The sequence below is a fragment of the Mustela putorius genome, unplaced genomic scaffold (genome assembly GCF_011764305.1).
Source record: "Mustela putorius furo isolate JIRA1106 unplaced genomic scaffold, ASM1176430v1.1 tig00001012_pilon_pilon_pilon, whole genome shotgun sequence".
Taxonomy (NCBI): domain Eukaryota; kingdom Metazoa; phylum Chordata; class Mammalia; order Carnivora; family Mustelidae; genus Mustela; species Mustela putorius.
In genome coordinates, this window is record NW_025421531.1 from 2,764,174 (window position 1) to 2,781,067 (window position 16,894).

General features: G+C 39.6%; 1 protein-coding gene and 1 long non-coding RNA gene across 7 annotated transcripts in view; one reads left to right on the forward strand and one right to left on the reverse strand.

The window, feature by feature from the left end:
• Positions 1 to 2,232: 2,232 nt before the first annotated feature.
• On the reverse strand, positions 2,233 to 3,309 carry LOC123393815. The gene is made up of 3 exons (XR_006608624.1): positions 3,214 to 3,309; positions 2,446 to 3,016; positions 2,233 to 2,319 (listed from the first exon to the last, which is right to left on the reverse strand). It is a non-coding gene; the product is annotated as an uncharacterized LOC123393815 (long non-coding RNA).
• Positions 2,505 to 16,894, forward strand: part of CR1 (complement C3b/C4b receptor 1 (Knops blood group)) — a 94,637-nt gene continuing 80,247 nt past the window's right edge. For all 6 annotated transcript variants that reach the window (XM_045087017.1, XM_045087019.1, XM_045087021.1 and 3 more), the window contains exons 1-3: positions 2,505 to 2,628; positions 13,277 to 13,456; positions 14,090 to 14,189. In XM_045087017.1, coding sequence (XP_044942952.1) covers positions 2,511 to 2,628; positions 13,277 to 13,456; positions 14,090 to 14,189 — 398 coding nt within the window. In that variant the 5' untranslated portion in view covers positions 2,505 to 2,510. The remainder of the gene's footprint in view (positions 2,629 to 13,276; positions 13,457 to 14,089; positions 14,190 to 16,894) is intronic.

Sequence of the window (16,894 nt, forward strand, 5' to 3'; positions counted from 1 at the left end):
AGTAAAACCATATTCTAGAATGTGTGAGCTGGGCTATTCACACTCAGTGGTATACATTTGCTGGACTGTGTGTATGGGGGTCTCCATTAGGGAAGCCACACTGAGAAGAGGGAGAGTAGTTCTCTACCTTGAGCATCTTTTCCCCACCATGAATCATAGCTATGCCATGAATCATAGCTATGCATGTTAGCTAAAGGGCTAACATGTTTACCAAAATATCTGCTATTATACTTTCCCACTCCTTCCCTTCCTCCGCTCAATACAGCACGTGACATTTGCAATTACTCCACTCTCCACACAACTCATTCCAACTCTTACTTTACAAACAACGGACTCTTGTTTTATCTAACTTTTAAATCTGGGGTCCTTATCTTAGAGGCTGCAGACCTCCAAAGGTTCATGGCTAGAACTAAACTTCAGTATACCAGTTTCCTTTGTAATCCTAGGTACTCTATTTTACACATTGAAAAATTAATTCTGAGAAGGGGTCCATAGGCTTGACCAAAGAAGCAGAGGGGTCCACCATACACAAAAATATTAAAAACCATGAACCACATGCAAATGCTTCTGTCCTGATTTTTTAATCATTTATTCTACATGTTCTCACTTAATAGTACCATCAGTTCCTGAGATTTTGACTCTCTTCCACCCATTTCCAAAGGGCCTATTTTTTGGCTTTTCTGGAAGTCCAGTTTCATAATCCACAAACTATATTCCCAATCTTTTCCTAGAATGTTCCTATGCCTCCCTAGCTCCCACTAAAACTCTGTCTGTCTCAAGCCCAAGTCTTTCTCAGTTAAAAAAGAAAAAAAGAGCCTTTGACACTCTCCCTTGGTCAGGTTACCTTCTCTCTTTCATATGTTTCCTACTGTAGCAAGTTACCTTGTAGCCAGAAACGATGAAGATTTATTCTTTTTATTATTATTATCATTATTATTGCCAGTTAGCCCTTCAACAGATGAATGGATAAAGAATATCCATTCATGTGGTATATTTACACAATGGAATATTATTCAGATTTATTCTGTTCCAAGCCTGGAGGTCACAAGTCCAAAATGAATCTTACAAGGCTAAAACAGGTTTTGGCAGGTCTGGTTCATTCTGAAAGCTCCAGGGGAGAATCTGTCCCTTGCCTCTTCTAGCTTGTAGAGGTGGATATAATTCCTTGGCTCATGGCAGCGAGGTCCTAATTTCTCCTTCAGTTACAACCTTCTCCTGCTCTATCTATTGTCTCCTCCATAAGGCCCCCTGTGATTACACTGCCTACTGGGATAATCCAGGATCATCTCCCATCTCAAAATTCTAGGGGCGCCTGGGTGGCTCAGTGGGTTAAAGCCTCTGCCTTCGTTTGGTTCAGGTCATGATCCCAGGGTCCTGGGATCAAGCCCCGCATGGGATGGAGCCCCACATCAGGCTCTATGCTCAGAAGGGAGCCTGCTTCCTCCTCTCTCTCTGCCTGCTTCTCTGCCTACCTGTGATCTCTGTCAAATAAATAAATAAAATCTCTTTTAAAAATCCTAATTCAATCACAACTGCAAAACTACTCTTGCAACGGAAGATGATGTAGTCACTGGGCTGGGAATTAGGAGCTGGACGAGTTCGGGGGCCATTATTCAGCCTACCACACACTCTCATTTCTCTGGTCTTTGAATGCTTAACTCCCTGCTCCAAATTTGTCCCCCACATTTTATATCAATAAATCGCACCATCATTCATTTTGAATGCTGAGGCTCACTGCTGCTTCCTTTCTTTTCCTCACCACTCACGTTAAGAAAGGGAGTAACCAAAATCCAACGCATGAATAAGTTTTGTGGATTCTGTCTCTGATGTCTTAATTGCCCACTTAATCTCTGGTCAAGGCCACGGTCATATTTCACCTGGATGATAGCAAAACCTCCCGGCTGGTCAGCCCCATTCCCTGTTGCCTTATTCCAATCCAGTCTCTCCGCAGTATAGACAACTGTATTTTAAAAATGCAAATCTGATTAAGTCATTGTTTAAAAATTGTTTTTTCAATGGCTTGGTATATCTCAATTCAACATAAAGGAAATGGTTCTTCATATTTCCCGTACACTGCACATATTTGTCCAAAATTGTGGCTCTAACACAGAGAGCTGGCATTTCGTCCTCTGACCTACCCACGCGGATTCTTGCAAAGGGGAAAAGCCACGCCCGGGCGTGTGAAAGCCGGGCTGGGAGAATCACCGCCTTTAGCCGGGGCCGCCCATCCTCCGCGCGGACTGCATCAAGGAGCTGAAGCATCGCCAAGTTTTGCTCCTGTAGATGCGTCTCTAAGGTGGTCGGTGAGAGCCAGGTTCGCTGGAAACAATGCAAATGAGGAGTAAACAAGACCTCGCCCATTAAGGGGAAGCTGCGGTCAAAGGCTTCCGTCCCGGCCTCCCCGCTGCACTCCCTAGACTCTGGGAGCGGAGTGCGTTGTCTCACCTCTTCGCCTCGCTCCCTGCGCTTGCCTTCGAGGTCGCACCTACTTCCTCGAGGTCCTGCGGAGGATGGCAGCGTCTTCTCGGAGCAGCCTGCAGCCTCTCGGGCCGCCGGAGCCCCCTCTCTCCGGTTCGCGAGGAGCCCTCCTGGCGGTTCTGGTGCTGCTCGCACTGCCGGACGCCTGGGGTGAGACGCGGGGCTGGGCTTTCGGGTCCTCGGGGTGGCGCGCAAAGGCAGGTGGGCTCTGGGGTCCCCGTTTGTGCGGGGACCCTGGTGGCCTCCGGGTGAACGAGGAGTTGCCTCCTGCTGGGGGCGCTGGTGTGGTGCCAGCCGGGAGCGCGCAGGTGCTCGGCAGGTGCCGCGGGTAATTACCTGCTTTGGTGTGTTAACGAAGCCCCGCGGGAGCAGAGTGGAGTGCTGACCTCAGCGAAGGAAAGGGTGGTGGGAAATGCGACTAACCTGGGTTCTAATTTTAGCAAGTTCTTAAGTGTGAGGAAAGTTACTACACCTGTCCGAAAGGATTTCCTCTTCTGTGCGGTGGCAAACACTGATCTCCACCTCATGGTAGTGTTACCTGAATGGCATAAAGCGTGTCGGGGTCTAGCACAGAGCCTGCCACTTATTCATGTTCTAGCCCCCAGCCGTTACTTCTGCCCTTCGTTCACCAGGGTGTTTGGACAAGCAGTCCTGGGGGTGAAGTTCTCACCTTACACTGCCCTGCATCAGACTGCATTCACCCGCCCGCGCCCCCAACCCACCACAGACACTCACGGAGAGCCTTCGTTTGCACAAATCCCATGGCAGCACTTGGGGTTAGAAGGGCAAGCTCCTGGGAAGCTCCAGGGCCCTCGCTGTCACAAGCTGCAGACAGAGGGAAATGTGAGATGTTTACACAGTGTGGTATTTTAGTCATGTGGTTAGTAAAAAATATAACCTGTTATAACTATTTGGAAAGTTTGTGGAGGCATCTTCCTGTCCTTCCTTCCCTTTGAATAGGTAAACACCTACATTTAGAATCCTTCTCTTATTTTTGGTCTTCTGAGAAGTCGTCTTAGTTTGCTTGGACTCCCTGACAACATCTTAGTTGAAATGAGAGTCTTGATTGCTTTTGTCCAGCCTCTTCTTGGCGACTGATTTTGTTCTCCACTGTCACTAGACATTACACATTCATTACTGCTTGTGCCTTCTCTTCTAAGAGAGGAAGGAACAAGGTAAAACCAAGTTTCCACAAAAGTTGTTATTAGGGATGCCTGGGTGGCTCAGTCCGTTAAGCCTCTGCCCTTGGTTCAGGTCATGATTTCAACATCAAACTCCTTGTTTAGCAGGGAGCCTGCTTCTCCTTCTTCCTGCCACTCCCCCCACTTGCTCAGTCTCTCTCTCTCTCTTCCTCTCCCTGGCAAGTAAATAAGTAAAATCTTTTTTAAAAAGCTGTTGTTGGGGTGCCTCGGTGGCTCAGTCAGTTAAGCGGCTGCCTTCGACTTGCCTTCGGCTCGGGTCCTGATCCCAGGGTCCTGGGATCGAGCTCTGTCAAGTGAATAGATGGAATAATCTTTTTTAAAGAGTTGTTATTAGTATTTTATTTCCTTAGACATCGTAAAGTAACCTGTCAAGTGAAGAAACGTGATAAAACCTAAAAGTTTTATTTTCAGAAGAGAGGCATGCCAAGTAAACTAAGCAATCTGTTGTCAGTGCTTAGAAATGTTTGTGGACCTTATGAGTATCTGGTCCTCTTCGTACTGGAATGTTAATTGCAAAATATATACAAATATATATTTACTAAGGTTATCATAATAACTTCAAAATGTGAAACAGCTAAACTATCTGGTAATTTACTTGCTAAAGGAATGTAGGCACAGAAAGTGCTGACGGAATGCTGATCAAAGCACTTTGGACGTGATGAGAGAGCTATGTCTTCAAGGTGCATGCATATGGAAGTTGGGTGGTAGGGTTTTGTGAAATCTCCTTAATTGGGAGGCCAGGGTTCTGGGGGTTTTTTCAGCCTCTGCTACTGAGTGGTTATGTGCCTGGGGTCAGCAAGTCAATAGGTTCCCTGAGTTTCAGTGTCCGTGTATATCAAATGGACATAATTCACATCTGGCAATCTGAGAGGATTACTGTAAAAAGCAAATGAGGTAGTGTATGTGACAGGGTTACGAAACCTGAAAATCCCCATGCAGATATATGAAGCCATGAGTAGGAACGTCCCTCAAGAGAGTCTAACCGCCACCACATGTCTGTAAAGGGAGAATCTCAGCTTCGGTGATCAGAGAAGGCTGAGTGGGAAGGAGCATGGATTTAGAAACAGGTAAAGATTGAATCCAGCAATGACCACGCAGGCTGACTCACAGAGGTAGTTTTTTTACATACAAATTGGCCTATTAAGCCTACTAGGACAGTGTAGACTATAGGGCAGCTTCTGGCGCCCTCTTCTGGCCCTTGGGTGAGATGCGGCTCTGTTGCCCCGCTTTGTATAAAGATGGCTAGGTAGAAAGGAGGGAAGGCCAGTCGCTTTCTGTGATTTGCCACCTTTTGGGTTCAGATACGCTCAGATGAGCAGATTTATGGTTTATATTACCTCGTTTTATCTAATCTAAATTTTGTGATTGGACAAGTAACTTCAAAGTTTTTCTGCATAGAAGCAGAATGAAGAGAATTCTAATAAGAACAGCTTAAGCAAATAAGAAAACAGCATAGCTGACAATACCTTCCACACATACGTACACAGCCCCACACACAGGCATACACACATGCAGGCTCTCTGTCAGAGACATGAAGAGGAAGAAACATTGTCAGTCTAATTACAAGTGACCAAAAGTTGACAAAAACCAAAAACTCAGAAAGTAACAAGAGTGGTTGAAATGATAGCTTTACATCCACTTGTTTTTTTTTTTTTTTTAAAGATTTTATTTATCAGAGAGAGAGAGAGAGCAAGCACAGGCAGACAGAATGGCAGACAGAGGCAGAGGGAGAAGCAGGCTCCCTGCGGAGCAAGGAGCCCGATGTGGGACTCGATCCCAAGACGCTGGGATCATGACCTGAGCCGAAGGCAGCTGCTTAACCAACTGAGCCACCCAGGCGTCCCAACATCCACTTGTAAACAGAGAAACTCATTGTGACTATTATGTCCTTGTAGATGTTAATTAATGATTATGTTAAATCATCATGATTAGCAAAGCACTTAAAATGTTTATTTCATCTGTATCATATTTTTAAATTTCTATTTATATGTAATATAAATTACATGGTTATAAATAAAAACTAGTATAGATATTTAAATATATTTAATATTTTACTATATATAATATGTTACCTGTAATATAAAATAGTTATATTTCTGTTATATAACAGTTTATATTTATATATTATGCAATATTTATGTAGAGGACATTATAAATTATAATTCATTGTTATAAAATTAATATATAATTGCATTAAATATCACACATAATAGCTTCTTAAGCTATATGATATGAATATAATTTATAGTATTAAGTTGGCATAGTTTATGAGGTTTGTAATTTATAATATACATTAATCTGTAAAATATATATGTATTGTAATATAATAAATTAATGTTTTATATATAGCATGCCAAGTTATATATTAGAATCATACTATTACATATTAAATTAGATTATGTAATATACCAAATACATAATATACTAATATTATGAATGTATAAATATTTTTAAACATAAAGCATAAATACATAAATTTTTAAAATTATGTTCGGTTAGCCACTGTACAGTACATAATTAGTTTTTGATTTAGTGTTCAATCACTTATTAGCTAAGTATAACACACAGTGCTGATCACAACACTTGCCCTCCTCAATATCCATCACCCTGTAACCTCCTCCCCTCACCTTCCTCCCCTTTGAAATCCTCAGATTGTTTCCCCAGGGTCCATAGTCTCATGGTTCAACTCTCTCTCTGATTCTCCCGCTTTGGATTTCTCTCCCTTTTTTTGATGGTCCTCCGTGCTAAAGCTTATGTTCCATATATGACTGAAACCATATGACAATTGTCTTTCTCAGTTTGACTTACTTCACTTAACATAATCCCCTCCAGTTCCATCCATGTCAGTGCAAATGGTACATATTCATCATTTCTAATGGCCGAATAATATTCCATGGTATATATGGACCACATCTTCTTTATCCATTCATCTGTTGAAGGGCATCTCAGCTCCTTCCACAGTTTGGCTATTGTGGACATTGCTGCTATGAGCACTGGGGTGCATGTGGCCCTTCTTTTCACTACATATGTATCTTTGGTATATATACCAGTAGTGCAATTGCCAGATTGTAGGGTAGCTTTATTCTTAACACCTTGAGGAACTTCCATACTGTTTTCCGGAGAGCATTCCCACCAACAGTGTAAGAGGGTTCCCCTTTCTCTACAACTTCAACATTTGTTTTTTCTTGCCCTGTCAATTTTGGCCATTCTAACTGGTATAGGGTGGTATCTCAGTGTGGTTTTGATTTGAATTTCCCTGATGGCTAGTGATGTTGAACATTTCTTCATGTGTCTGTTAGCCATTTGTATGTCTTCTTTGGAGAAATGTCTGTTCATGTCTTCTGCCCATTTTTTGACTGGGTTATTAATTTTTTGAGTGTTGAGTTTGAAAAGTTCTTTATAGATTTTGGATATCAGCCCCTTATCTGTAATGTCATTTTCAAACATCTTCTTCCATTCTGTGGGCTGCCTCTTAGTTTTGTTGGCTGTTTCCTTTGCTGTGCAGAAGGTTTTGATCTTGATGAAGTCCCAAAAGTTCATTTTTGCTTTTGTTTATATGCCTTTAGAGATGTGTCTTGAAAGAGGTTGCTGTTGCTGATATCAAAGAGGTTACTACCCATGTTCTCCTTTAGGATTTTGATGGATTCCTGTCTTACATTGAGGTCTTTCATCCATTTTGAATTTTCCTATGTATGATGTAAGGTAATAGTCCATTATCACTCTTCTATATATAGCTGTCTTATTTTCCCAGCACCACTTACTGAAGATACTGTCATTTTTCCATTAAAGATTTTTTCATGATTTGTCAAAGATTAGTTGACGATAGAGTTGAGGATCCATTTCTGGAGTCTCTATTCTGTTCCATTGGTCTATGTGTCTGTTTCTGTGCCAATACCATGCTGTTTTGGTGATCACAGCTTTGTAATAAAGCTTGAAATCAGGCAACAAGAGGCCCCCAGCTTTGTTTTTCTTTTTCATCATTTACTTGGTGATTCAGGTCTTTTCCTGTTCCATAAAAATTTTAGGATTTTTTGTTTCAGCTCTTTGAAAAATGTCAATGGTATTTTAATAGCGATGGCATTGGAAGTATAAATTGCTCTGGAAAGGATAGACATTTTAACAATGTTTATTTTTCCAATCCATGATCATGGAAAGTTTTTCCATCTTTTTGTGTCTTCCTCGATTTCTTTCATAAGTGTCCTGTAGTTCCTAGAGTATAGATCCTTTACCTCTTTTGTTAGGTTTATTCCTAGGTATCTTATTATATATTAAATAAGATTATATATTATACCAAATATAATATATAGTATAATAATAATATCAATATATAAAGATTTTGACATTAAAATATAAAATTTTTAAAAGTGCATGCTCTTCTTTTTCTTTAACTGATAGAAGTGTTTAAATAAAACACTTGCAGATCTTTTCATAAAAGAGTAGAATATGCAGAATGGAGAGCAGAGTGTAGTCCAGGTTGACAGTTTATGTTTGAAACAGAACATGGAAGTAATAAGTAGATTGTGCTTCTAGCACAGAATAAAACCATCTGCCTTGAATGCATGTTTGAATCAGGAGTATTTCCAAGTGGACTCTGACACCCAAGACGAAAACCACAATGAGATGAAAATATACACCTACTAGAAAAGCTAAAATGTTAAAAATTGACCATAGCAAGTGTTGGCAATAAGGTGAAGACTGGAATCACTACTCCTTGGTAAAATGATACAACCACTTTGGAAAGCATTTGGGAAATTTCTTAAAAAGCTAAACTCAAATGTGTCTATGACTGAGCATTTTACTCCCAGGTATTGACTCAAGAGAAATGAAAGCAACTGACCACACAGAGATTAGGATTTTCATAGTGGCTTTATTTGTACTAGCCAACAACTAGAAATAATCTAAATGGCACTCAACAGCCAAACAGGCAAATCAAATTAACATATATTGGTACAACTGATTATCACCCAGCAAAAAAAAAAAAAAATACTTTTATATATGCAAAAACCTGGGTGAATCTCAAAAATAATCATTCTGTGTAAAAGCTAGACCAACAAAATGGGGGGGGGGAGTACAAACCAAATGAGTTGGTTTATATGAAATTCTAGAAGATCAAATCAATCTGTAGTAAGAAGCAGGCCAGAGATCGCCTAGAGAAGGAGGTAGAGGGACAGATGGATTATAAAGCAAAATGAGAAAACTGTTGGAGTGATGGAAATGTTTGTTATCTTGATTGTGGTAATGGTTTCATGGTGCACACATGTGTCAATTTCACTCCACACTGTTCTCCAATGTGGCTGCACCAACTTGCATTCCCACCAACAGTGTAAGAGGGATCCCTTTTCTCCACATCCTCTCCAACACACGTTTTTTCCTGTCTTGCTAATTTTGGCCATTCTAACTGATATAAGGTGATATCTCAATGTGGTTTTAATTTGAATCTCCCTGATGGCTAGAGATGATGAATAGTTTTTCATGTGTGTGATAGCTATTTGTATGTCTTCATTGGAGAAGTGTCTGTTCATATCTTCTGCCCATTTTTTGATATGATGATCTGTTTTGTGTGTTTTTTAGTTTGAGAAGTTCTTTATAGATCCTGGATATCAACCTTTTGTCTGTACTGTCATTTGCAAATGTCTTTTCCCATTCCGCGGGTTGCCCTTTTGTTTTGTTGACTATTTCCTTTGCTGTGCAGAAGCTTTTGATCTTGATGAAGTCCCCAAAATTCATTTTCGTTTTTGTTTCCTTTGCCTTTGGAGACATATCTTGAAAGAAGTTGCTATGGCTGATATCTAAGAAGTTACTGCCTATGTTCTCCTCTAGGATTCTGATGGATTCCTGTCTCACATTGAGGTCTTTTATCCATTTCGAGTTTATCTTTGTGTACGGTGTAAGAGAATGGTCGAGTTTCATTCTTCCATATATAGCTGTCCAATTTTCCCAGCACCATTTATTGAAGAGACTTTTTTCCACTGTATATTATTTCCTGATTTGTCAAAGATTATTTGACCATAGAGTTGAAGGCCCATATCTGGGCTCTCTACTCTGTTCCACTGGTCTATGTGTCTGTTTTTATGCTGTCTTGGTGATCACAACTTTGTAGTAAAGCTTGAAATCAGGTAACGTGATGCTGCCTGTTTTATTTTTGTTTTTCAACATTTCCTTTGTGATTCGGGGTCTCTTCTGATTCCATACGAAACTATAAACTCCCAAAATTGAACCAGGAAGAAATTGACCACCGGAATAAACTGATATCTTGTAATGAGATTGAAGCAGTGATCAAAAACCTCCCAAAAAACCAGAACCCAGGACCTGATGGATTCCCTGGAGAATTCTACCAAACTTTCAAAGAAGAAATAACATCAATTCTCCTGAAGCTGTTTCAAAAAATTGAAGCAGAAGGAAAACTTCCAGACTCTTTTTATGAAGCAGGCATTTCCCTGATCGCCAAACCAGGCAAAGACCACACCAAAAAGGAGAATTTCAGACCAATATCACTGATGAATATGGATGCTAAGATTCTCAACAAGATCCTAGCAAACAGGATCCAACAGCACGTTAAAAAGATTATTCACCATGACCAGGTGGAATTCATCCCTGGGTTACAAGGATGGTTCAACATTCACAAATCAATCAGTGTAACAGAACAAATCAATAAGAGAAGAGAGAAGAACCCCATGATCTTCTCAATTGATGCAGAAAAAGCATTAGACAAAATCCAGCATCCGTTCCTGATTAAAACCCTTCAAAGTATAGGGATAGAGGGAACATTCCTGAACTTCATAAAATCTATCTATGAAAGACCCACAGCAAATATCATCCTCAGTGGGAAAAAGCTCACAGCCTTCCCGTTGAGATCAGGAACATGACAAGGATGCCCACTCTCACCACTCTTGTTCAACATAGTATTAGAAGTCCTAGCAACAGCAATCAGACAACAAAGAGAAATAAAAGGTATCGAAATTGGCAATGAAGAAGTCACACTCTCTCTCTTCACAGATGACATGATACTTTATATGGAAAACCCCAAAGACTCCACCCTCAAACTACTAGAACTCATACAGCAATTCAGTAATGTGGCAGGATACAAAGTCAATGTACAGAAATCAGTGGCTTTATTGTATACTAACAATGAAAACACAGAAAGGGAAATTAGAGAATCGATTCCATTTACTATAGCACCAAGAACCATAAGATACCTGGGAATAAACCTAACCAAAGAGGTGAAGGATCTGTACTCGAGGAACTACAGAACACTCATGAAAGAAATTGAAGAAGACACAAAAAGATTGAGGACCATTCCATGCTCTTGGATCGAAAGATTAAACATTGTTAAAATGTCTACACTGCCTAGAGCAATCTATACTTTTAATGCCATTCCAATCAAAATTCCACTGGTATTTTTCAAAGAGCTGGAGAAAATAATCCTAAAATTCGTATGGAATCTGAAGAGTTTTTTTTTAAATAAACTATGGTAGATGAGTTTATGGAATTGATATTAATATACGGGGATTAATATATGAGGGATTAGGAATGAAGGAGGAAAAGAAACCAGATCAAGCTTGCTGTAATGAAGACTCATATGTTTCTTTCTATTTCAGCTATTATTCCAATTTACATTTTTTACTTCTACCTCACAGTAAGAAGAAGATAAATTTGGGTTCAAATTCTGTTCTCGGAATCCAGTTTCTAAAACTATACATTGATATCTCTTGTATAAGCTTCTTTTTGCTTCTCTAAAAAATTATCACAAACTTAGTGGCTTACAACAATAGAAATTAATCCTCTTATGATTCCGGAGGTCAAATTCTCAAATGGGTCTGTAGGGCTGTGTTTCTTCTGGAGGCTCCAACGGAGATTAGGTCCCTGCTCTTCTCGTCCAGAGGCTGCCTGCATACTTTGGGTCATGGCTCTCTTTCTCTACCTTGAAAGCCAGCACTTGAATGTCTTAAAATCTCCTTCTTCTATCTTGGATCCTCTGCCTCCCTCTTTTAAGGACCTTTGTGATTACATTGAGGGCCACCCAGATAAACCAAGATAATCTTCCCATCACAAGATTCTTAATTTAACTACATCTGCAAAGCCTGGTGCCATATGAGGTAACATTCACAGGCTCTGGGGATTAGGGCATGGATGTCTTTGGAAGCCCCTTGTTTAGGCAACCACATATTTTCAAAGATTTTCAAAATCTTAGCTGAGCCTGCTGGTGGAATCTATTACTATTAGGGTCCAGCTTAGTAACAAATGATTGTAGCCCAGCAAGCAGCAGGCAGGGTGTACACTGAATATGGCTAATGGAAGCATAAAATATATGTAGAATCTAAAAACATAAACATGATGGAACAAAAGACAGGGAGAAAGTAAATGGAGTGAGCATTTTCTACAGTTCTTGCATTGCTGGGGAAATAATTGTTCATTGCATGTTAACATGGTAAGGATGCATGTCATCTTTAAAGGAGCTATGAAAGAATGTGTAACAAATAATCTAATAAGAAGAAATAACAATAGGGATGCCTGGGTGGCTCAGGTGGTTGAGTGTCCAACTCCTGATTTCAGATGAATTCAGGTGCTGTTCAGCATGGAGTCTGCTTGAGATTCTCTCTCTCCTTTTCGCTGTGCCCCTCTGCCGGCTCACTCACACTCGTGCTCTCTCTCTCTCTCTCTCTGTCTGTCTCTCTCTCTGTAAATAAATAAATAAAATCTTTTCTCATACTCAAAATGAAGGCAAAAGAGAAGAGCATAAGGAACATAGGAAAGGAAGTACAAATAAAAATCAAATAAGATGATAGATCTAATCATGAATATGTCAACAACTATAGTGAAATAAATAGACAATTCCACTTTACAGACAAAGATTAGTGGAGTGCTGCATTTCCCAAATTGTTGGCTGATGTGCTCTGGGAACCTCCAGGATTTCAGAGGAGACCCATGGGCTATTTTACATTTTTGGTGGAACAATAATTCTGGGTATTTCTCAGGTACTGTGCAATCACTGGCTCCCAATAGGCCTTGGCTACATTCGCTTGCAGTAGAGTTCTTTTATTTTATCTTCAGTGGGTTCCTTTTGGTGACAATAAATTTTTGCAAAACTGGGTTTTTAGCAGTGGCTGTGATAAAAGCATCAAATGAAAATTTTTGTAGAATAAGAAATGAGGTGGTGGATTACAACTCAACTCTAAGGTTTGAGAAGTTGAGCAGTGCTCAGCATCCCACTATGAAGAATGGTGGACAGGGTCACCTCAGTTGGCGAAGTGGCTGATTTCGGTTCATATCATGATTTCAGGTTCCTGGGATCAAGGCCTGCATTGGGCTGTGTGCTCAGCAGGGAGTCTGCTTGAGATTCTCTCTCCCTCTGCCCCTCTCCCACTTGTCCATGCTCGCTCCCTCTCTCTTTCTCTCTTGCTCTCTAAATAAATAAATAAAACTTTAGAACAAAATGAAAACCTCATGTCTATGTTCACTAGTAAGAGATGCAAACATTTTACCATTATTAAGATGTTCTGTTTCTTTGATCGCATCTATGAAGCACACTGGAGAAAAAGAGGTAGTAAATAGAAGTTTCTCCATTAACTTGGATGTCACTGTGGTTTGACCTTCAGGTCAGTGCAAAACTCCGGAACACCTCCTATTTGCCAAGCTGACAAATCCTACTGATAAGAATGAGTTTCCTATTGGGACAGCTCTGAAGTATGAGTGCCGTCCTGGTTACTATGGGAGAAGGTTCGTTATCACCTGCCTATACAACTCGGTCTGGTCAAGCGCCGAAGACAAGTGTCAGCGTAAGTACCTCTGGACTGAAAACTCTGTGTCAATCAAACATCCGTAGAGCTGAATCATTGTTCAGATTTTGGAACCAAGGCATATACAATTGTTAAATTTGCCTCAAGTAGAGTACATGTGACAGTTCTTCTTTCTGTCACATCTTCCTACTGCTCTGACTTGCTGGCAACTCCATTACAAGGTCACTTCATGAGAAATGACCATCACAAGACACAATGCAGGAGAAAGCTCCATTCAGTAGGGGTTTCCCATTGTCACCATTGAAACTGCGTCACCAATGATTCAGAAAAGGGAAGAAAATTGTAGGTGGGGAGAGAATCCTGACGTCGAGATCTCTGATTTCAGCTGTTTGGATGACAAAATAACCACTAAGGTAATAAGTAAAGTTTGCATTTTTCTGGGAAGCACAACACAGGGAAAAGATCAATTAGGAGGGGAGATCTTTTTTTGGAAGTGGAGCTTAGTAAGTGGCTGACTCTGAGGCAGTCTTGTTAGTTTCTCCGAGGTGGCAAAATCTGCAGAATGGCAAATACTTTTCAGGAAGCTTCAGCCAGGTTGGGACCTTATGTATTACTGAGAGAAGTTCGGTTTGTTCTATACCCAATCCCTCAATTCTGCTTCTCCCCCCATAGGGAGATCATGTGGAACTCCTCCAGAACCTGCCAATGGTAAAATGATTGTAAACGGAGATGCCCGGTTTGGGTCAACTGTTAATTACGTCTGTAATGAAGGGTGAGTTGGCAGCAGCATCATTTGGGTTGACAGTTCCAGAACTATAGCACCAATCTCTAAACAAGAGTCTTAGAAAGTCTTCCCGTCCATTCAAACCATAGCAATAAGATTTCTAAGTAGATGTGGTGGCTTGAATCCAGGTATTAAACTACATTTGAAAAGACTAAACAAATATTTGAAAAATAGGAAACACCTGTATCTGTGCTAGAAACTTGGGGGTGGGGAGGAAAGATGTCTATGGCACATCAAATTCATGCACCTAGAACCAAGTGAAACGTTCACTAAATGAGAAGGACAGGTCTCTAAAGAAGCAAATGGAACAACCATTAATGGCTCCGTGCACATATTCCCACCCCAAAGCAACAAGAGCTGGAGATGGTGGGTTTCGAAGTGGTAAAGAATGAGTTGTTTAGGATGATGGAGCCCTGGGGTGCAGAAGCAAATCTTGATTGTTATAGCCCCTCTCCAGAAATGTGCACGGTGCAGAAATTTGCTGTGGCTCATCCTTAAAGGAGATGACCAGTTCAGGAAAGAAGTAGGGAGACTGCTTTACTTTTTGCTTTTTAAAAAACACTTATTTATTGCTTACTTAAAAGACATATAATATAACATAAGTGATCATTACAATCAGGAAGAAATAAAGTGAACTTCAGGGTATATGCTATCCACCTTAGGAAACATTGCTAGAACCTTAGACGTCTCCACTGTGTCTTTCCCAGTTTCCATTCCTCCACCTACAGAATCTCTCTGGAAATCACTGTCCTGAATTCTATGTCATTCACTCTCTTGCATTTGTTTTCCATTTTCTCCCATATATCCCTACTCAGTTTAGATTTCGCTTTACATATTTTCAGCTTTATATAAATGGCATGCTATTACATGTGTTTCTCTGCAGCTTGCTTTTTCACTGAGCATTTTATTTCTCACAATTATCCATGTGGTTGTAGTTAATTCAGTTTCACTTGGGAAAATATCCTTGAATGGATATACCACTACTCATTTTCTCTTGGTTGTTATATTTGGATTGTTTCTCATATGTTTTTCTTTGTTTTGTTTTGAAATCATAAGTATTCCCAATATAAATACACATGTCTCCTAGTGCCCATGTGCAAGTTTCTCAGGGACAGTGGTTTTCACACTTATTTTGTTATAATGCACAGCTAAGAAATATATTTTACAATACATATACACACTGACACACGTACACCTCACACACACATTTATATAAAGTACCAAAAACTTCTTACCATTTCTAATTAACAGCATACTGGAGGTTCAAGCCAAGAAAATTGGTCATGAAAAAGAAATAAAAGGCATCTAAATTGGAAAGGAGAATCAAATCAATCTCTGTTTGCAAATGATGTGTTTTGTATAGAAAATCCTAAGGAATGAACACAAACACACACACACCCAAAACCCATTACATCTAACAGATAGTTCAGCAATATTCACATATCAGACCAACATGCAAAATTAAATTGCATCTCTATACACTAACAATGAACACTAGGAGAATGAAATTAAGAAAGGAGTTCCACCTACAATAACATCAAAAAGAACAACTTAAGTTCAAAATAACCTGAACTAAAGCAATGTAAGATTGTACACTGAAGATTATGAAACATTGCTGAAAACAAAATCAAAATCTAAATAAATGGAACCACATCCTATATTCCTGGATTACATAACTTAATATTGCTAACATTGTAACAATATTGAATACTACAGAATTATATAATATTGATCTCACCAAATTGATGTACAGATTTTATTCAATGCCCATAAAATTCCAGCATCCTTTTGCAGAAATCAACAACTGATCCTAAAATTCTTCTGGCAATGCAAGGCACCTAAACAGTTAAAACAGTCTTGAAAAAGAAGAAAGTCTCACTTTAAAACTTACTCTAAACCCACAGCAATCTAGAATGTGTGGTACTGGCCTAAGGACAGATATATAGATCAATAGAATAGAAATGAGAATGCAGAAGTAAACTCACACACTTATGGTCAACTCCGTTTCAGCAAGGGTGCCAGGACAATCCAACGGTGAAAGAATAGTCTTTTCAACAATTGGTCTTCGGGCAACTAAACAACCAAATAAAAACACATGAAGTAGGAAGAATGAGTATCATGAATTATGTTAACAGATTAACAGTAATCCCACTTGGCCTAGACGTATAATGAATATTTTCTCTGCATTGCTACATTTGTTTTAGAAAATCTTCTTTCACATTTTTTCCTTTTATTCTCACAGGAATGATAGGCTTAATAATGTTCCATTCTCAACCTGTCCTTGTCTGGCTTTACAACCAATTTATCTATATAAAATGAGCAGAGCACGTTTCTTTTCCAAAGAAGGCTGGATCCCTCGATCTTTTCTTCCAATTTCTTCTTGTACTTCTGTGTTCTTTTAAATATATTTAAGGCTATTTAATTAGGTGCATGCACACTGAATACTTCCAAGAGTATTAAAACTTATTATAGTGGGTTGCTCCTTCTTTCTAATAATGCTTTTTGCGTTAAAGGCTATCTTATGTGTGCACTTATACTCCTATTATATATTTAATATAACTACATTGCTTTTTGATTATTTACCCACTCTCTTTAAATCTTTTTACTTTTTACTCTCCTATATCATTCTGTTAGGTGAGACTCTGATAATCAATACTTAGATTTCCTTCATCCAGTTTGATAATGTCTACCTT